General features: G+C 39.0%; 2 protein-coding genes across 3 annotated transcripts in view; both read left to right on the plus strand.

The window, feature by feature from the left end:
• ZNF277 (zinc finger protein 277) overlaps window positions 1-22,072 on the plus strand; it is a 134,377-nt gene extending 112,305 nt beyond the window's left edge. For both annotated transcript variants that reach the window (XM_012526391.4, XM_058297215.2), the window contains exons 6-12: window positions 3,605-3,715; window positions 7,021-7,153; window positions 14,044-14,111; window positions 15,720-15,816; window positions 17,516-17,558; window positions 18,559-18,733; window positions 21,243-22,072. In XM_012526391.4, coding sequence (XP_012381845.2) covers window positions 3,605-3,715; window positions 7,021-7,153; window positions 14,044-14,111; window positions 15,720-15,816; window positions 17,516-17,558; window positions 18,559-18,733; window positions 21,243-21,429 — 814 coding nt within the window. In that variant the 3' untranslated portion in view covers window positions 21,430-22,072. The remainder of the gene's footprint in view (window positions 1-3,604; window positions 3,716-7,020; window positions 7,154-14,043; window positions 14,112-15,719; window positions 15,817-17,515; window positions 17,559-18,558; window positions 18,734-21,242) is intronic.
• Window positions 68-2,980, plus strand: LOC105746411 (AP-4 complex subunit beta-1-like). Its single transcript, XM_023589696.3, is given in 6 exon segments — window positions 68-412; window positions 475-490; window positions 492-1,068; window positions 1,071-1,329; window positions 1,416-1,951; window positions 1,954-2,980. Coding segments are annotated over 6 exon segments (2,136 nt in total). The 5' UTR covers window positions 68-191; the 3' UTR covers window positions 2,481-2,980.
• Window positions 22,073-22,497: the final 425 nt, after the last annotated feature.

The raw sequence follows: 22,497 nt of genomic DNA on the forward strand, positions 1-22,497 counted from the left end.
GGTTCCTGCGTCCGGAGCTAGAGGCACGAATCGCTTAGGTGGGCTCTGTGGGCGCCGCCCCGTGACGGCGAGATGATGCGTACCTTGGCTCCGAGGACGTGGTGAGGGAGCTGAAGAAGGCTCTGTGTAACCCTCACATTCAGGCCGATAGGCTGCGCTACCGGAATGTCACCCAACGAGTCATTAGGCACATGACTCAGGGCTTGGACATGTCTGGTGTTTTCATGGAGATGGTGAAGGCCAGTGCCACTGTAGATATTGTTCAGAAGAAGCTGGTTTATCTGTACATGTGCACATATGCTCCCCTGAAACCAGATCTGGCTCTCCTTGCCATCAATACACTATGCAAAGACTGCTCAGACCCCAACCCAATGGTGAGGGGGCTGGCCCTACGGAGCATGTGCAGCCTCAGGTGCTGAATTAAGTTAAAACCAGTACTTTAGGAGCTGACTGACTCTGGAATGTGCTGCCTAGGATGCCTGGTGTGCAGGGGATATATCCAACAGCCTATTCTCAACGGTTTACGGGATAAGGCTTCATATATCAAAAGGGTGGCGGTCCTTGGCTGTGCCAAGATGCATAATCTTCATGGAGACTCTGAAGTGGACGGTGCCTTGGTAAATGAGTTATACAGTTTGCTGCGTGACCAGGATCCAATCGTGGTTGTGAACTGCTTGAGGTCCCTAGAAGAAATTCTGAGGCAGGAAGGAGGCGTTGTCATCAATAAACCCATTGCACACCATCTCTTAAATCGAATGTCAAAACTGGACCAGTGGGGCCAGACTGAAGTATTGAACTTTCTGCTACGCTACCAGCCCCGCAGTGATGAGGAGCTGTTTGACATTCTCAATCTGTTGGATAGCTTTCTCAAGAGCAGTAGCCCAGGTGTGGTGATGGGGGCCACCAAACTCTTTCTGATCTTGGCAAAAAACTTCCCCCATGTACAAACAGACGTGCTTGTGCGAGTCAAGGGGCCTCTGCTGGCTGCCTGTTCTTCAGAGAGCCGCGAGCTCTGTTTTGCTGCCCTCTGCCATGTGCGCCAGATCTTACGCAGCCTGCCAGGTCACTTCATCGCCACTACAAGAAGTTCTTTTGCTCCTACTCGGAGCCCCACTACATCGAACTGCAAAAGGTGGAGGTGCTGTGTGAGCTGGTGAATGATGAGAACTTGCAGCAGGTGCTAGAGGAGCTTCGAGGATACTGCACTGACGTGTCTGCTGACTTTGCACAGGCTGCTCTCTTTGCCATGGGTGGCATTGCCAGGACCTACACAGACCAATGTGTGCAGATTCTAACAGAGTTGCTGGGGCTTCAACAAGAGCATATCACCCCAGAAATGCACCCACAAATCTAATATTAGTTCTTAAGAACAGCCGTGGAGGCGCTAACCTCGTGCCCCATGTCCTGGTCTGTGTTGTAGTGGTGGTGCAGACTTTCCGTGACCTGGTTTGGTTGTGTCCTCAGTGTACCGAAGCTGTGTGTCAGGCGCTGCCCGGCTCCTAGGAGAATATTCAGGACAGTGAGGGGAAGCAGGCACTTATTTGGCTACTTGGGGTCCATGGGGAAAGGATTCCCAATGCTCCTTACGTGCTGGAGGACTTTGTAGAGAACGTGAAGTCTGAGTCATTTCCAGCTGTTAAGATGGAGCTACTCACTGCACTGCTGCGCCTTTTCCTCTTACGCCCTGCTGAATGCCAAGATATGCTGGGCCTTTTGTTATATTACTGCATAGAGGAAGAAAAGGATATGGCGGTACGGGACCGAGGACTCTTCTATTGTCGCCTCCTCTTAGCGGGCATCGATGAAGTTAAGCGGATCTTGTGTAGCCCTAAGTCTGACCCTTCTCTTGGCCTTTTGGAGGATCAGGCAGAAAGACCTGTGAATAACTGGGCCTTAGACTTCAACACACTGGTACCAGTGTATGGCAAAGCCCGCTGGGCAACCATCTCTAAGTTACAGGCGCAGAATGCCATGGCCCAGGGATTCCCAGCACTGCATCCTTTACCACGTCAGGACCCCTGATTCCTGAAGGGAACAAGGAGAAGGAATCAGGACCCTTGATTCCTGAAGGGAACAAGGAGAAGGTACAAGAACTCTCTGATTCTGAAGCCCTTTCACTAGTCCCTAATCGCCAGCTTACTGCCGAGTATTTTGAGAAAACTTGGCTTAGCCTCAAAGTTGCTCGTTGGCAAGTGTTGCCTTGGCAGGGAGTAGTCCATCCTGACACCCTCCAGATGGCCCTGCAGGTAGTGACCATCCAGACCATCGCCACGAGCAGGACCGGGGCCCAGCCGTGGAAAGCCTACCTCAGTGCCCAGGACGATACCGGCTGCCTGTTCTTAACAGAACTGCTGTTGGAGCCCAGGAATTCAGAAATGCAGATCTCTGTGAAACAAAGTGAGGCGCAGCCTGAGACACTGAACAGTTTTATTTCTATATTAGAAACTGTGATTGGAACAATTGGAGACATAAAATCATAACAGCACCTGGCTGCTTATCCTGAGTGGAGGTGAAGAGCTATAGGAGTTCCTCGGTTTTCCTTACTAGCACTGCTGGATAATAGCAGATGCAAAGGAGAAGGGGAAATCTAGGAATCAGGGTTTCTTATGTTTTTTCCAAAGACCGTTGACTTCCATGGCGATATTATAAAGGTTAATGTTAGTGAAGGGATACTGTGGTTTGGGGATGGGGTTGGGTTATTTTCTGATCAATATGGGGGATTGTTTTACTAATCAAAGGTGCCTGATATCTGTGGAAACTGATTTCCATATGTGGGGGTCATCTTTCCTTCCCTGGATTATGTTGGTAAACCCCTGGCTGTTCTCAAAAAAAAAAAAAAAGAGGTTGTTGCTTTATTTCACTTTCTTAAGGGAAAAAGAAACACTAAAAGCAATTCTCTTTGGAGGCTAGCTAATGTTTAAATAAGCTAGATAAAATAAATTGTTTTAACATGTCACTACGCATAGTCTATCAATGATATAGTACCAATGATTTCCAAAACTCACCTTTATTTTAGGAACTAAAGTTATGATAAAGGCCCAGAAGAATATATTTTGCACATATGTTCTTTTGCTATGTAAACTTTATATAACTTAAAATTTTCCTTTTCTGCATAAGCTAGTAAACGAGGTAGTCATTGTATTTCTAAGTTATAATAATGCTTTAATGTAATTAGATATGTTAACTGTGGGTTCCAGGTCTCCGTACAGTAATAAACTAACTAAATGTCCATGATCCCATGTCATTGCAGGTCACATGTCTCTTGAACTGCCGACAGTTGCCTTTTCATTCCCCTGATAAATTGTAAAAATGCCTAAAGTACAGTTTATTCAGTAGTTTAAAGAGCGAAACCCAATTCCCCTAGATTGTAACTCTATTCAATGATGGCAGATAGTGGAACAAAGTTGGCCTCCCTTGAAAGAACTGATATGATTCTGTGTGTTTTTATATACTTTACAACATATCACTCTTTCATAACCCAGATATGTGTGCCATTGGTTAACATTTGCTTATACTTATAATTTGAGATGTTATACAACTGCTATTCCTAGCCTGATTTGTTAGGTGAGTTAAAATATTACAAATTGTTCAAATTTCTTCCTAGATCTGTTCTTTTGAACCACATGGCCAGAGAACATGCTTTCAACATTGGATTGCCAGACAACATTGTAAACTGCAGTGAATTTCTACGAACATTACAGGAAAAGCTTGACAAGTAGGTACTGTTTTGTGAAAGACAGCCCAAAGCTATTTTAATCTTGAATTCTGTTGTGAATTTTTAAAAATTAATCTAATAGTCGAAAGTAATTTCAAAAATGGAACTTACTCATTTATCATGGAGGAGTTTGCATTTTTCATGCCAATTCTCATTTTATCTAGATCATATTACCTTACAATGTTTTTAAAGTTTTTAATAAAATACGTTGTATATACCAGATATACATATATAAGTATATAACTTACCATATAAAGTAGATCATATAAAATGTAAAGAATATATTCACCCTCCAGCCTAGGAAATAACTTTATTAATTGATTTGAGTCTCCCTGTGTCCCTTCCCCATTCGTATCCCCTTAGAAACCACTACTTTTAATTTTGAACCCATAATTCCTTTACTTTTCACTTTAGCTTTACTTTTCAGTATAGCTCTTCTACATATTTAGTAAATATGTTGTCAAACTGTTGTATGTTATGCTATGTGAGACGTAGCATACTGTATGTGCATTCATCTGCCTCGTAGTTTGCATTTACATTTACATATTATAATACTCCAGTTTTCCAAAGGTAATATTCTGACAATTCTGGGATCTAGGACTTAGTCTGTAGAAATAAGGAAGGGAGTTCTGTAGATTATCCAAATGGCTTTCAAAAATCAATCCCCTTTAATACCTAAGAAGACATTATTAGGACATATGAAAAAATTGGAATATAGACTATAAGCTTTATGTCAATGTTAAAATTTTTTAACTTGATAACTGTACTTAAGGTGATTACATAAGTGAATACCTTTGTTCTTAAGAAATATGCATGGAAGCTTTAAGTGTTCAAGGAGCATGATGTCTACAGCTATTCTTAAATGTTTAGAAATTAGATAGACGTACAGACAGAATGATAGAGGAAATGGAGCAAAAGGTTAAAAGTTTGTGGGTCTATATGGGGATATGTTAAGGTTCTTTATATGAGTTTTGTGTTATTTTTGCAACTGTACTATAAATTTGAAAGTATTTCCCAAAAATTTGAAGAAAATAAAACCCAGAATGTAAAACAATCAATCCACTTTTCATTCTAGGGAAAAAAAAAACCAGAGTTTTTCTGTCAGAACCTAGTCTTGTCACTTAAATATAGTTCTAATGAATGTGGTGTCTCAGTCCATAACATTTGGAGCAATAACATTTTTTTAAAAACTTATCAAGGGAACAGCTATGGCTCAAGCAGTTGAGCACCTGCTTCCCACATGGGAGGTCCTGGGTTCAGCCTCTACTGCCTCCTGAGAACAAAAAAACAAACAATAAGCAAACAAATGAAAAAACCATCTCAGGGACACTGATGTGGCTTGGTGTTTGAGCACCAGCTTTCCACATACAAGGTCCAGGGTTCAATCCCTAGCCCCAGTACCTCAAAAAATTAAAAACTTACCAAGTGATATAGAGCAATGTATAAAAGTTCTTAATTCAAATTCTCATATCAACACTATGTTAAAACAAGTCCCTTAAACCTCTCGTTAAATGACCCTTCATTTATAAATTAGACCAAATGTGTTTTCTAACAGGATAATTAATAATGGTTCTCCCTGATCAACTTTATTACTCATAGATTGTTTACTGTTAAAGCATTTAGCTATTTCTGTGGCATAAGAAATAGTTTAAAGGGTGTTGAAGATAAAGAAAAGAATTCAGAATTGGCACTATATTAGATTTCAATCATTTGAAAGTTTTCATGTAAAAGAGAAATTAGCCTTATTCTGTGTGGCTCCAAAATATAGACCTGTAATGACTTTTGGGTAGAAGTTACAAGCAGTATCAAGTGTAAGACTCAGTATGAGAAACATATTTTGTTAATAATCTTTTCAGAACTGGTAATGACTTCCTGAAAGTAATGATTCCCAATCTTTGGAAATATTCTAGCAGAAAGTATATGGGAATGATATGATAGTAATGACAGCTACCATTTATTGAGCATATACTGTGTGCTAAGAGCTGTTCTAGGCATTTTTATTTTATGTATATGTGTATAGATAACACACATATTAGCACACACATATTAATGTAGATTACCGTAACTGTTTTTCAAATGTGGGTATTATCTTCAGTTTAGGGATCTGAAAATGGCATTTTTATTTTATATATGTGTGTGTACAGATAACACACATATTAACATGTTAAATTATCATAGCGGTTTTTATTAATGTTAAATTATCATAACAGTTTTTCAAAATGTAGGTATTGTCTTCAGTTTAGAGATCTGAAAATGGCAACAGAGAAGGCAAGTAATTTGACCAAGTCCCACAGCTGGTAGGTACCAGAGCCAGGCATCCCATCCTATAAACCAGCTCACAGGATATACAAAACCATGGATTAATTGTTATACTCAATAGGGGTAGTCAGTACAGTTATCATATTATTTAAAGAGCATATTTACAGGGAAGTGGATGTGACTCAACTGATAGAGCATCCATCTACCATATGGAGGGTCCATGGTTCGATCCCCAAAGCCTCCTGACCCATGTCGTAAGCTGGCCCACGTGCTGTGCTGTTGCACACAAGAAGTGCCATGCCACGCAAGGGTGCCCCATTAGGAGAGCCGCCCTGCATGAAAAAAGCGCAGCCCTCCCAGGAATGGCGCCACACACGCACAGAGCTGATGCAGCAAGATGATGCAACAAAAAAGAGACGCAGTTTCCCAGTGCTGCCGGATAATGCAAGCAGATGCAGAAGAACATACAGTGAATGGACACAGCAGACAATGGGGGAAGGGGCAGAAATACATAAATCTTAAAAAAAAAAAAAAAAGAGCATATTTACATTTTCAGTTTTAAAATAGGTCATCGATTAGTAAAACACCAAAATACATTTACACATGCGCTATCTTTGTCGCAGTTTTAACTAGCCAACCTAGCCAAATCAATCACACCACAAAGCCAAATGAATGAAGGGAGCTCCCAACAAGGATGTTGAAGAGTGACATTCTACTTCGATGGCTGATTATACTCACCTTCCAATGCCCTTCCCATTTGAAGATCCTGTGTGACTTAAAATGAGTAGTTATAAAACCCAACGATAATAAAGGGCTTTTGAGGAAGTGGATGTGGGTCAAGCAGTTGGAAGCCCGCCTACCACATGGGAGGTCCTGGGTTTGGTTCCCAGTGCCTCCTAAAAAAAAAGACGAACAGAGAACACACAGAGAATGTGAACAGTAGGGGAGGGGGATAAATAAATAAATCTTTTAAAATAAATAAAAGACTTTTGCAGCACTGTCTAAGTGACTTGTTCCATCTATTTGTGTTTGTGTGTTTCTTTCAGCTTGCAGTGCTTGTACTGTGAGAAGACCTTCAGGGACAAAAACACACTTAAAGATCATATGAGAAAAAAACAGCATCGTAAGATCAACCCTAAGAACAGGGAATATGACCGATTTTATGTCATCAATTATTTGGTAAGACTTTCTCTTCATAATTTAAAATTGGATTGCATTACTGCAAACAGAATGTTTCCAAAGGCTAACTAGTTTTGAACAAGCAGAATTACAAAAGTCATAATGTAATCGCAGGGCACTTTTGAGCAGTGATTAACTTCAAAATGGTTAGAGAACGTAATTTGATTTGTTGATATGCAAGGTATTTTTATAGTAAAAATTCTTTAGAACTCACAGTGATCTTGACCCCAAAAAAAAGAACATAAAGCACTTGGTTATTCCTTTCCACCACCATCCCAACCCCATCCCACCCCATATTGTATTTTCTGTTATCTTGGGGGCACAGACTTCACATATTCTAACATTTGTTGAACACTGGATGTCCTAAGTGGTATGCTTGGTAATTTTTAAAAAACAATATCTCTACTCTTCCTCCTTCTCCCAACTGAAAAATAATGTATCTTTATCATTCTCTTGGGCCAGCCAATTTCTTAGAGAAATTTCAGGGAAATCATGTCATTTTACTATGCAAGGGGACTTTCATTTGTTTGCCTAGTAGGACTAACTGGGTTACCGTGCCAAGGGTTTTTAATGCATTAAAAGGTCTCCTTGCCCAAAAACTTCAATATCATTGACAGTCCCCTTTGGTCAAAAAGAGAGATTTGGTTAGAGGCAGATGTCACTGGGGAGAATTTTCAAAGATGGGAGGGGATTTTTGATTGACACAATGACTAGGGAGTGCTACTGGCTATCTGCTCCCAATCCACTGATTTTTTAGTTGTACATAGCAGGAAGGAAAACTGTTCATGTAAAGAGAAGGGTTAAAGCATTCTCCAGTGGGATTGGAAGAAAGATGGGTACTTATAGTTCTAACTTGTTCTTTTCCTAAGCAAATGAAAATTCTTCTTTCCCACTCAATATGAATGAATTAAAATCCAAACCCATTGGTCACAGAACATTAACTGAATATAGTCAGCCATTTTATGCATTGGATAAAAACAAGCATATCCTAAATTATGTTGGAAATCTCTGCTCTAAGGTGAAATTTTCGTGTTCTGATCCTGATGTGTTGTGTTAAAATAAAATTCCCCTTGAGAAACAAGTTTAGCATGTGTTGAAGATTGCCATGGTTTGCTTCCATTGCTGTACAGTCTGCTACAGGCAAAGGGAAATGCATACTCCAAGTTCTTCAGTCTTCTCTTGAGATCACTCAATCACATCACTCCTAGAGCAAGCATTGCTTCACAGCTCAGCCCACTCCAATAGGAAGTGGACTTCAGTGTTAACTCTCTCAGAAAGAGCTACTGCAGAAAGCTATGAGAGTAATTTAATAGGAGTTCTTCCTTCTGGGGCTCTTTTCAACTATCATTCAAGAGCTTGGGACTAATGGAACATTATATAGCTGGAAGTGTTTACCTTTTAGACGATTCTTCAAAGAGGCTGCTCACTCAAAATCTGCTGGCACTTTTTTTTGAAAAGTATGATACTTCATTCCCTGGGCATCAAGCCGTGTGGCCTATCAAAAGTGAAATTACCTGCTGGGGCAAGCTGTCTCTAGTTGAACATGCTCAATTACACTGCCCACGGTGTGCCCAGATCTGATGCAACACAATCATGGCTTAAGAGTGGTGCTCCAAAAGGAGGTGAAGGTTTCAATAACATAAAAATGAAAATTAAATCGTGATTTTAGGGTAATATTGATGAAGTAATTTTTTTTTGAACTAGCAGAAACTTGAGTACTTAAGTGCTGGGCACTGTCCTATGGACTTAACACCTGTTAAATCATTTCATCCTAACCACATCCCTTTGACAAATATATTACCACTTCTGCTATTTTATAGAATGGGAAACCAGGGCACAGAGAGGTTAGGTAATTTTCCCATGGTCACATAGCTAAGGCAAATTACTTAACCTCCTTGTGAATAATCGAGAAAATGTGGCATTGGTGTAGAAAAAGTAGCCATGGTGGCTGCTGGGTGCGGGGAATGGGAGGAAGAGATGAGATGTGGAGGCATTTTCGGGACTTGGAGTTGTCCTGGGTGGTGCTCCAGGGACAATTGCCAGACATTGTATGTCCTCCCATGGCCCACTGGATGGAACGTGGGAGAGTGTGGGCTATGGTGTGGACCACAGGCCATGGGGTGCAGCGATGCCCAGAGATGTACTCACCAGATGCAATGGATGTGTCATGATGATGGGGGAGAGTGTTACTGTGGGGGGAGTGGTGGGCGGGGGCGGTGGGGGTGAATGGGACCTCATATTTTTTTAATATAATATTTTTTTTAATGAGTAAATTGAGTAGAATTTGGAGAGAAAAAAAACCTCCTTGTGTATCAGTTTTCATAGTTTTTGCAATTGAAGTGATATTAGCAGTTACCGCTTATGTTTTGGGTTTTGTGTGTGTGTGTTTTTCTGTGTGCTTTTTTTTTTTTTTTGGTCACATAATGGTGATGAATTCATTCTGATCTATTCACTCTCCATTGCCTATTTTTTTTTTATAACTAACTAGAAAGTAAGCCACAGTCATAATAATGTGACTTTGGTCAGCCACAATCTTAGCCTTTCTTAGCACTTAATGCTTTCCCACAGAAGTATATAGTCAACAACAACAATAATGATTAAAAAACAAAAAAACTAAAAGTTATTATGCCTTAGCATTATGAAAATGGCATAAACAACTTTGAAAAGGATTAAAGAAGTAATAAAGTCTCTAAAGATGCATAAATATCCTAATTTAGAGGAGTGCTTACCAGAGGTATCAACTTCAATAACATTCTAGAATGCTTAAGGAAGATTGTGATATATATTGTTATATATGTGTAATAGATATAGTATTATAAACATAGAATGAATATATGAAAAACTGTCCCAAATACTAACAGTGTATAGCTAGAGAAAAATGAAGGTCAAAGGTCTCTCAGCATCGTATTAGTTTTATTTTGGATCCCTTTAATGAAGACTATTGGATATGAAGAATAAATCGTTAATAAAAAAGGAAAGAGAGAGACAGAGACAGCCAGTGTTTCTTTGAGGGAAAAAACTGACCTAAATGTGAACAAAAGAAGAAAGAATTGTTTTATTGATAGCCACTGTCTGAACATTGATTTTTCACATCCCTTCCTATCAGAAGCAATTTCATTGGCTCCCTACATTCTACAAACATTGGAGTGCCTTCCCAGTACTAGATGCTGGAAGAGAAGGAAATTATTGCAGACAAATATATTGCTAATTTGAGTTACTACTCTCAGGAGTTGAGAGGTTGGTAGGGAAGACAGACATGTAAGCACATAAATTTTTTTTAATATTTATTTATTTCTCCCCACCCCCTGGTTGTTTGCACTTGCTACATCTGCTTGTTTTCCTAGTTTTTCTAGAAGGCACCAGGAGCTGAACCTGGGACCTACAGTGTGGGAGGGAGGCCATCTCCATTCCCTGCACTGTTGTGTGTCTCATTATGCTTTTCTTCTTGTGTTTCTTGTATTATCTTGTTGCGTCATCTCACCACACTTGCCCATTGCGTGAGCTCACTGTCTTGCTCATCCTTAGGAGGCACTGGGAACCTCTACTCCCTGCTTTGTTGTGTCTCATTATGTTTTTCTTCTTGTGTCTCTTGTTGCATCATCTTTTTTTTTTTTAAGATTTATTTATTTATTTCTCTCCCCTTCTCCGCCCACCCCCCACCACCCCGGTTGTCTGTTCTCTGTGTCTATTTGCTGCATCTTCTTCTTTGTCTGCTCCTGTTGCTGTCAGCAACACAAGAATCTGTGTTTCTTTTTTGTTGTGTCATCTTGTTGTGTCAGCTCTCTGTGTGGACGGCACCATTCTTAGGCAGGCTGCACTTTCTTTTGCGCTGGACGGCTCTCCTTATTGGGCGCACTCCTTGCACATGGGGCTCCCCTACGCGGGGACACCCCTGCATGGCAGGGCACTCCTTGCGTGCATCAGCACTGCGCATGGGCCAGCTGCACACGGGTCAAGGAGGCCCGGGGTTTGAACTGTGGACCTTCCATGTGGTAGACGGACGCCCTAACCACTGGGCCAAGTCTGCCTCCCTGTTGCATCATCTTGTGTCAGCTTGCTGCGCCTGCCCAGTGTGCCAGCCCAGCGCGCCAGCTCGCTATCTTCTTTAGGAGTACTGGGAACTGAACCACAGACCTCCCATGTGGTAGGTGGGAGCCCAATCACTTGAGCCATATCCACTTCCCCACATTAATTTCAACACCTTGTAATGGTGCATACAGAGTTAATATTTTGACCTTCTTAAGGCAGATATGTGGAGTGTTTGGGTCACTAACCCACCTCTACTTTAAACACATGTTGAGTCTCCAGACCAGAGTTGATAGAAGCATCCAAGCTATCCCTGGCAAGATGCACTCTAATAGTCTTAAATGGTGAGAGCACAAAGGGACAAGGAGGCCTTGGGCTCTCCTCTCAGTTCAGCAAATAGATTCCTTTTTTTTCCCCTTAGGTGAGATATTTCCATGTTTAATTATTCATGAGTTTTTTGAATAATAAAAGACTCACAAATACATTAAAGGTCCTTTGTATTTTCTGATTTACCTACTTCAAGCTCTTACTTTGTTTGCTTATAAATAAAAGGGCTCAGCTGATAGTAAGGATGGTTAGGGGACAAGGTACCAGGCAGTTCAGATCCCTCTGCTGTAGAGGACAGCAGACTGCCTCACATTATCATCAAGGCTTTGGCTACATAGTCCTGAGTTTTTCTAACAGGAACTGTTTTCACAGTGGTTTCATTATTCTTTGATTTAACTTTTTTATTCTTAAGTATGCAAAGCCATTTATAACAAAAGCAGGCTCTTAAGCTCTATTTCATAGTCTTGTAGTTGTTTCTAAAGAAATAATTTATTTACATTTAAAATACTTCTCTTCCTCTGTTCCTAATGAGTTTTTCTTGTAAGCACGTTAGTGTGTGTATGTTAGAGGCGGAGAGGTGCTGGGTGAAGTGGATTTTTTTTCTTTTTGTTTTTCTCCACCCTCTCATTGATCATAAGCCATCTGATGCAGGGGGTGGAGGGGGTGTTCTGAACATCTTACTGGCATGCTGTCCAAACTTTGTTTTTCTTGCAATCTTTCCTTTCCTGACATGATTCATTAACAGGCACGCTGCGTTAATTAGAGTTGGTTATGTGGTTTGGCTTTTTTTTCTCTCAGTTTTGCTCCTGTAATAAATCATCTATTTAACTGTACAAAAGCAGAGCACTCAGGGAAAAGTCTGGGTCACTGATTCATGCAAATTGCTTGTTTCCTGATATACTAATCAACATAGATTTCTGTTTTCCTCTCAAGTTGTAAATGGTTAATGCAGTATAGCCTGGATAAATCTTTACATGTACTGAATACTGCAAAATAATAATTAGGGTTTTAAAGTTTGGCAGCAAAAGATACTTTTTGTCACTTTTGAACAAAACATTTATTGATAAGCAACATTTGCCCATATAGTTGACAATGATAACACTACAGATGGTCCATCCTTGAGTAATATCTTATAGCAATAAAAGCATGGCCTTAAGTCCAAGTCCAGAGACACCAGTGGACTTCAGGTATCCATGGATACCTAAAAGACTTAAATTTATCACCAAAAATAAGGATCCTGTTGGTAGTGTTAAGACCATTCTTGGTGTCCTAGAATGAGGTACAGACCCTTTATGACAACTCCAGGAAGTATCTTATATAATCCAAATTAACTGTTTCTAATGACGTTATGGTAGATCTCTGCATGTCTGAGTTTATGCACCATTTAGCTGCTAGGTAATGACAGCTTCCAACCTTCTCATTAAATTTGATGAATAATGGATTTCTTTTTCCCCCTAAATCATAATGGCACCAGTAGTTCTTTGTTTTTAATTTAAGTGAATACCTTTATTTAAGAGGAAAAAATGTCCATAATTGAGAGTGAATTTTTGTATTTTTTGCATGTTTTTTTTTTATCCCAGGAAGGACATTCGACAACAAGGATAGTTGTGCCTGTAGCAGGTCAGGTTGGCCTTGACCCCATCCATAGTTTAGCTGCTTGGAAAGGTGTCCGCTGATATTTCTTCATCCCTCTGTAGTACCATTGTCTGCTTTTACATGGATCACAGTAGGACTATTGAGTGGAGAGAAAAGGAACAAGAGGAGAGGAAGAAATAACTCAAAGGAAAGAACAAATGGATGGTTGGGGCAAAGAAATCATTCCTGCCCATCACTCCATAAAGTTTTGCTGAAACTGACTAGACTTGCCAGACATAACCCTAAAAGGGTAGAACTTCTCCACTAACTGTAAGGGATAAAAGGAATTTGCATAGCTACTATTGCCCAGAGTTGTGCATTTCATATACATTAACTCACTCATTTAACCACCTTACAGAAATCTTTCAAAGTAGGGTCTAAATTGGCCTCAGATTTTTAGATTTCTCAGTTACAATTCAATTCAACAAATGTTTATTAGTACTCACTGTATTCCAGGCCCTTTAAATACAGCAGTGAACAAAGGCCATGTCCTCATGGGCTACATTCTAGTGGGGAAGATGGATAGAAAATGAGAAAAATAAATACACAAAATGATTTCATGAAGTGATAAGTAAAATAAAAAAGTGACTTGGAAGAGGGGTTTCATTTTAGACATAGTAGTCAAAGATTGAAGTGGTAACATTTGAGCAGAGACTTAAATGTCTATGCTGTGCAGATATGTGGGGGAACAATTTTCTGGCATTTCAGGATGTATCCATCCTTATCACTGAAATAAACATTGTAATATATCTTACTTGTATTGTTTTAAGACCATTTGGGTGTGTTTTTTGTTGTTTTTTAAAGAACCCTTTGTCTATTTTCTCGTCTCCTTTTTCCCATTCCCTCAAAGCACACACACACCGCCCCTCAATCTCTTTATTCCCTCTCCTCTTCCCTCATAGGAACTTGGAAAATCTTGGGAAGAAGTTCAGTTGGAAGATGATCGGGAGTTGTTAGACCAACAGGAAGAGTAAGATTTGTTATTACTGCTAATTAACTACAGTGCTTCCAAGAGTGAAAAACAGCTCTTTAGTTTGTTTTAAAATTATCATCGGGGAATGTTACGTGAAGAGACAGAATAAAATGAAACAAAACCTTTCTCTCTGAGCTATGCATCCTTTCATGTAATGTGGCAAAACTTAAAAATTCAAATGGCTTTGAAATAAAAATTATTAAAGCAACTGTTACTCTAAATAGAGTTTTGCCGTTAAAGCAATTTATTAATTAAATATACAGATAATATATAATTCAGGGAAAAATACATTCCAAAGTGCTTTACTTACTCAAAATTGGTCCCCAGACCTTGAGGTGATATGATCTTTGAACTCTCCCTGTTGCTTGTTATTGAATTAGAGAATATAACTGAACTGAAATTAACCCTGTTCTGTGTTAATCCCATTGATGACGAACTTAAAATATTCACAACGTCTTTGGCTGAAATTATAATCTTGGGCAGTATTCTTTTTAACCTAAAAGAATTTTCTGTTATTCATCCTCTTTTCACGCAAAGCTAATCTACCTTTTTTCTCTCCTGAGATTTTGAATTAATATTATTTTATTAAAGTAAGCCCAAAGTTGGAGAGTTGCCATTTGCTATATTTCTTTGATGCATAGAGATTTAGACGGTAAGGTGTCCAGACTAGAATAAAAATATTTCTCTCCCATTAGGGTGCATGCTACTTAGAATATTTAATGGATGAAGGTTGACCCTTTAATAGCATAAAAGTTTATAAATAGTAATAGAATGACCTGGAGCAGATGCGCTGGTGACTCCCTCCTGGGAGGATAGGGTTCAGGAAAGAATTCCCCTTTTTCTCATAGTAAAGAGCTTAGGTATGAATTGAATTAGATTAATCTTCACAGTCATAGCAATGATAATTTCTGAACTTGCCATAATAAATTCTCCCCTGTTTGAATTTGAATGAGTAGTTCCTTGTCTCCTCAACTCTTCCCTTCTGGCAGTGTTCCTGTTTTGAGAATGATAAGAAGTTGACAGTATCTGAAAAGATAAATATAAAGAGGAAAACTGGTTAAAAAAGAGAGAGACAGAGCTCCTGAATGCTTTTTTCTTTCTCTCTGCTACTACTAGATTTAATACTTGTCCCATTTAAAATGATCAGTATTTCCCTCATGAAAAATGTATGGTTTGCCTTTTTAAAATACACCATTTGTCACGCAGAAGTACACTCCCAGCCTTGCGCCTTCACAGCGTGTGCACTCAGTGGTTATGGCTAATGAGAGAGAGCATCACATCCCTTTATGTGTCTCCTTTGCAAATTAAACCTAGTTGTGTCAGAAAGAGATAGCTGCAATTCAGGAGTGAAAGAGCTGCTCAGAAGAGAGGTGAATATAAGAAAGTGGAGAAGCACTTGTTATTTATATCAATTTCATGATGCAGCTTTGAGTTTCAAAAGTTGTATCAGGAAGTCATAATATGATGTGATAGTTTTTACGAAAACATCAGAGTTGAAAGGGATTGGCAGAATTTCCTAGGAAGGAGAAAATAGTATCAGGGCACTGTGGTATACACCCTCTCAGTGAAGGGAACCTCATATTTTCTGTTTTCTTTTTAACACAGTGACTGGTCTGACTGGGAAGAACACCCTGTCTCTGCTGTCTGCCTATTTTGTGAAAAGCAAGCAGAAACAATTGAGAAATTATATGTCCACATGGAGGTGCGGTACTTTTACTCATTTGAAGTTGGTTTCTCTCTGGCAGGGAGAAGCTGATAATTATTGCACCCTCATTGGCCTATACCTTTAACTTCTGTAGGCAAAACAGAAGAGACAGGCCAGGTCCACCAAGGGAACCAATTTAGTACAGATGACTAGACTTGGGCAAGCTGTTGGTGTGGGCTTTCTCAGAGCACTGACGTAATCACACCTTTGAGATGCGTACGAGGTAATTCTAGCTCAGAAGGTGGCATCGGTAACCATCATTTGGTAGGACCCACAATTCTCTTATCCATGGATTTTGACAAATGAATGCTTTTCCAGTGCCTCCTGTACTGGGAATAAGGAGAACAGAAAGGAGGGGAGGAAGCTAGCTGCCATTAAAAACCTCCAATGGAAGCAGAGGCCCCTTGGGGGTACATGGGAGAGGGCAAGAGATGCAAGAGCATCTCTTTTGGGAGCAAGGACTAGAGAGAATAAATTTGGACTCATTTGTAGTCTGTGTTTCCCTTTCTGGATGCCATTTTTATGTTAAAAGGAAGCTTGAAGCTAGTAGTTCTAAACCTTTTTTACCCCATTCTATCTGAAAGAAATGGCACACTCCCTACATCTCTGATCATCAAGTGCAATGGATGTAGGAAAGGAGAATGCCCAGTGCTTCATGGCAGTATCACAGCCTAGGGGCAGAGGAGTGATTACAATAGAAAAATATTACCCAATGATTCTGATATCCTCATCCACCATCCCCCCGCCCCACCTCTGCCCAGAGCGGAGCATATTCTCTTAGTTCAAAAGAACAAGGAGCTGAAGATGTTAGAGACGCCATAGACTTTTACCCTTATGAAAGCAAAGTCAGTTCCTCTGAAACAGATTACCACTAGTATGTGTATGTAGTTTGCTATGTTTAAATTTTTCATAATATCCTTATATCTTTTAATTGAAAGGTACTATATACCCTACCCTGTGTGTAGGGATTCCAGTCTCTGTAACATCTGTGGCAGGTGTCCTCTACCTTTTCTTAGCCACCTTCAGGTATTGTATCATGGAATTTCTAATTAACATCCTGCATATGGTGCCACACTAGATGTCATGCACAGTGATTTAGATGGTCTTTGTTCTCTATGAGCTTATAAGTTAAAACATTTACACAGATAGATGGATAATTGAAGGCTTGAAACTGACAGAATAAAATAAAATTCTCTGCATTGAGAAAATCAAAAGAAGTGTAATTTATAGGAAGATGTGAGTAAAGAGTATATTTAAGAGAAAAAAAAGAGTATATTTAACAGCATAAAATGAAAAGCAGAATATGTGAAAATACCTACCTGCTTGTTGAATGAAAAGCCTGTATCCATAATTCTAGTCCAGACACACAACTGCAGTAGTGCCACATCTTACCTAGAGACTGAGGACACTTTTTGCCAGACTGCACAATATATACATAATAAATGGTAAATGCTGCAAATATAAGCTATGAATAATTAAAATGTTTCAACTGATTGGCATGTTTGGACTGTACTTAAAGAAGCAATGGATATGGGGGAAAGGTAGTTAGATTTAGGGAGAAAAAAGCACAAAATGATGGACTCAGCCTGAGTTTCTAAAATGCTCTAACTCCTGAATAAGCTGTGTCTATAACTTCAGCACAAAAGATTAAATAATTAATATGCTTACAGATGTATTCATTACTTTTTTTTATTAGGATGCACATGAATTTGATCTCCTCAAAATAAAGTCAGAACTTGGTGAGTTTGATTAAGAAGTTGTTTTTCCTGATGGTGCATTTCTATATACCTTTTCTTACAAACAGTGCCTAAGTTCTCTAGCCATAGTTTGGAGAATGCAGAGCCAAAATGTGTCTCCATACAGATGGTTTTAACAGAACTGTCTGAAGTAGTGATTCTCAACCATTTTGAACTGTAATATTCAAATATGTTTTTCCATTCTTAGTTTTTATTCCTCCTTCCTGTATATGTGAGTCCTTCAAATAAAATACAAGTTAATGGTTTAATACCTATCATAAAGTGAAAGAGGCTTATAGAAAGAATGTGGATTTTAGAGTCAGATTAGAGTTCCTATTCCAGTTCCAGTACTTACTTGTTATGTGACATTGGGCCTCAAATCAGAATGTTGTTGGAAGTGTAATGTATGTAAAACGCCTACTGCACTGCCTGGCAGTGTAGCTACCATTATTTGTAATAAATGGACCCTATTGTATTGTTCTCAGTATCAGTAAGATAGAAGGATTAGAGGCATTAAGACAAAGTACTGACTTGGAAATGGATTCACTACAGTAAAAAGCTCACTTCCAGTAAAAAGCTTAGTAACTACTTTTCTAGACTATAGGATATATTACTTTACTTTGCTATTCTTATAGATATGTATGTACATTTTATTTATAATTAGCTTAGTAGTCAAGAACATGACCTCAGGAGCTAACTCCCTGCTGTCAAGTCATCCCTTCACCACTTACTAGCTGTGCAATCTTGGGCAGTTTCCTAATTCCTAATATGTAATTTAGGTATATCATATAGGGTTTAAAATGTACAGAAAGTGATTAGTACAATGCCTAAAATATAAGCCCTATATAAGTGTTGCTGTTATTTGGTAGCTATTATTTTGCTTTGTAATTGCAATGCCTTTTTAAGATGACTAATAAAGGGAAAATGGCCTTTTAAGAAATTATAACAGTGCAAAAATAGGTCTGACCAATTGTCTGATGATTCAATATACTGTCATTCTCAGGATTAAATTTCTATCAGCAAGTGAAACTGGTCAACTTCATTCGGAGGGAAGTTCACCAATGTAGATGTTACAGCTGTTGTATGAAGTTTAGATCCAAAGCAGATTTAAGGACTCACATGGAAAAAGCTAAACATATATCACTGCTTCCTGAAAGAAAGACATGGGATCAACTGCAGTAAGTACAGTTCATTTTAAAGTAATCCTCCTCTTACAAATGAGAACCAATTGTTTCCAAATTTATGGTGTGGGGGTAGATATAGATGCAGCTAGACATAGAAACAGATACAGATTTTTAAATCATATCCTAGTTATATTGTTTATTAACAAAGTTTTAGAGGTATCTTTCCATATCCAAAATGCATCTATTGCATCATTTTAATGGTTGCCAAGTATCTGATTGTATGAATATACCCTGGTTTGTTAGATATTCGTTTCTTCCTTTTTTTAATAGTGATACAATGAATGTTCATTTTTGCCTATTTGTCTAATTAAATCATTTAAACAAATTCCTAGAAATAAAATTACTGCATCAAAGGCTATGCACATTGCTAGGACTATCTACTAACACTGTAAAAATATTAAGCAGCTGGTCAGCTGGTATGTACTTAAGTAGATATTGTCAGACTGCTAGCTATCCTTTGCCAGTCCAACCTTTCTGGGATGGCTCTCACACCGTTCTGGATAACCTCAGTTGAGGGGACCTCTAGGAGGCTCTGGGTTTCCTCTATTATCAGAGAATTTTAAATCAGATCTGCCAGAACACTATCTAAAAAGCTAATTTTCCCCTTCAGAAAATCCCAGATTTGTGAGAGCAAAAGTCAAACCTGGATTGAACTGACATCCTGTTCCTATAATTCTTGAAGAGATTCTCTGAGGCACCCCAGAATATCTCCAAAGCATGTCTAGAGAAGGAACCAGAATAACAAACTTCCAATTCTACAGACATTAAATTTTTTGATCATGTAGAATGAAGGAACCAGCAATGATTAGGTTGAAAAATAAAATACACGGGGAAACATAATCATTTTCATTGGATATTTGAAGAATTCATGTATGAAAAAGTAACTCTATTTGAACTTTGTTAACCTTTAGGGAAGACCTGGGGCCTTTGAGTTTTAGCTTCATATAAAGAAGTGTTATCTAACAACTAGAGCTGCCCAGTTCTAGACTAAGCTACCTTTTTTTTTTTAGTTTTTTTTTTTGTCTTTATTTTTTTAATGTTACATTCAAAAAATATGAGATCCCCATATACCCCCCACTCCCCTCACCTCCCCCTATAACAACAATCTCCTCAATCATCATGACACATTCATTGCATTTGGTGAATACATCTCTGAGCACCGCTGCACCTCATGGTCAATGGTCCACATCATAGCCCACATTCTCCCACAGTCCACCCAGTGGGCCATGGGAGGACATACAATGTCCAGTAACTGTCCCTGCAGCACCACCCAGGACAACTCCAAGTCCCGAAAACGCCCCCACATCACATCTCTTCCTCCCACTCCCTACCCCCAGCAGCCACTATGGCCACTTGCTCCACACCAATGCCACATTTTCTTCGATTACTAATCACAATAGTTCATGAATAGAATATCACTAAGTCCACTCTAATCCATTCTCTATTCCTCCATCCTGTGGACCCTAGAATGCCCATGTCCACTCCACATCTATATCAAGAGGGGGCTTAGATTCCACATGGATGCTGGATGCAATTCTCCTGCTTTCAGTTGTAGGCACTCTTGGCTCCCTGGTGTGGTGGTTGACCTTCTTTACCTCCATGTTAGCTGAGTGGGGTAAGTCCAATAAACTGGAGTGTAGGAGTTGCAAGTCTGTTGAGGCTGAGGGCCTGGCTATCACATGGTCAGTCCAGAGATTCAGATCCCCTGGGTATACATTAAACCCCAGCACCAACTACAGTTCTGGTAAAAGTAACAGGAGAGCCTTGTGGACAAAGATCACATCTAAGTCCAGCTTCATCACACAGAAACACAAACTCCAAAGTAGGGCCAACTGAGATGGCACTGAACTCCATCTGCCATGACCATAGAACCTGTGGGTCTCTGTAGCCCTCAGAAGAACCAATACCTGGGATTGTATCTACTTTATCTGTCTCTGGGACTCTGCTCAGGTGTGCATAAGGGCAACCCTTCTGATAACCTCCCGGCTCTTGGAGACTCATAGCCATATAAACTCATTTGTCCTTTCCATTTCCCCATTTTATTCAGGTCAAAAAGCATTTTTAACTCCTGGTATTTTATGTAGACTGAGATATTCTGCTGGTCTGAGTTGACCGTTTTATTCAAGGTCATTTTCTAGTTACATTATCAGCTGGTACTTGGTAGTAATTCTTCAGCACCAGGGAGGCTCATCCCCAAGAGTCATGTCCCACGCTGGGGCGAAGGCAACACATTTACATGCTGAGTTTGGCTCGAGACTGAGTAGGCTACCTTTTAAGATAATGAGTCTCTTAACACAGTAGATATCGAGCAGAGACTGATGTCTGCCAGTAAAAGTCAAGAGTAAAAGCAATTCAGTTGTTTCCCTTACAATCTTTGCAGAATGCCATCAAAATGGTTAACAAGTAAACTTAACAGAATTATAATAGTGTATATCAGCTGCCTAGAAATTGCTTGGATAATTTCTTAGTTTGATTATTTAAATATATCTTTGGTTGTTTTTAGGTATTATTTTCCAACCTATGAAAATGACACTCTGCTGTGTACATTGTCTGACAGTGAAAGTGACCTGACAGCTCAGGAACAAAATGAAAATATTCCCATCATCAGTGAAGACACATCTAATCTGCATGCTTTGAAACAAAGCAGTATTTTGAATCAGTTGCTCCTCCAAGAATGCTTGAAAAACTAGAAGAAACTGCTACAGTAGGATGTTTTGCATGTTTTCTCCTATGAGACAAACACAAAAGAATAGTTGACATTGAACATCAGCAAAGAACAAAGTCCTTGACACAATAAACTTTTAAAAAATATATTCATTTCAGAAAATGAAGTAGAAAAATAAAAGGACTTGTATCTTGGCTGTAAAGTTCTAATGTATAATTATTTTAAATGAACTTGTTTCATTAAACTTATTATCTATAATAAGGAGGATATGGAAAACACAAATGAATGAAATGTTCAAATTATTCATAAACATACTTTAACCAGTAGTTTCACAGCTCCCCCAGACCTTCTTTTTCCAAGTCACAGAATATGACAAATTTATTCTTTCTGTACTATATTTGCTATGCTGTAAATGAAGTGACCAAAAGAGCCATAGAAGAAAGGAAAAATAGTTAAAGACCTGGATAATGCAAAAATTGAAATTACTATTTCAGAGTAATCAGAAGATAGCTGTATCATCATTACTGATTTGTTCCTAGAGATTTCAAACTCACTAGAAATGGGCATCAAGCCAGTTAACTTCCCCTTCCTTGACTGTAGGTAAAGGACATCTGACTGGTCTGGGTTTTGTTACTATCAGATAAAATAAATTCTGTCTAACTCAGAAATCTCTTCTGCTTGTGTCCTTGCCTTATATTTGAATGTCTTAATGTCACCATTAGTTAAACTAAAGGCTATTAAGCCATTTTGTTTTGTTTCTTTTTTCCTGCAATGATCATCACACTGATGTTTAACATGCATTGGAAATTCTGTTTGTTAACCTGAAGAGGTTCAAGTGTGACTGAAGGAGAGTGTCAGTGTGGTTTTGAGCCAAATTTTGGTGGTTTGTGCGCTCCTGCTATTTTGATTGTCAACATAAAAATTCCAGAGGTAACTGAACAGAAAAGAGAATACTTACTCAAGTACTGGAATCCATATGGTTTATATTGTATTAGGAAAGCCTGCCTGCCTCAATTACTAAAACACTAATCTTAGGTGAAATCTGGCCTAAAGTATAATTTTGTCTTTAGTTTTTATATTTGCTTAAATGCCA

The sequence above is a fragment of the Dasypus novemcinctus genome, chromosome 5 (genome assembly GCF_030445035.2).
Source record: "Dasypus novemcinctus isolate mDasNov1 chromosome 5, mDasNov1.1.hap2, whole genome shotgun sequence".
NCBI lineage: Eukaryota > Metazoa > Chordata > Mammalia > Cingulata > Dasypodidae > Dasypus > Dasypus novemcinctus.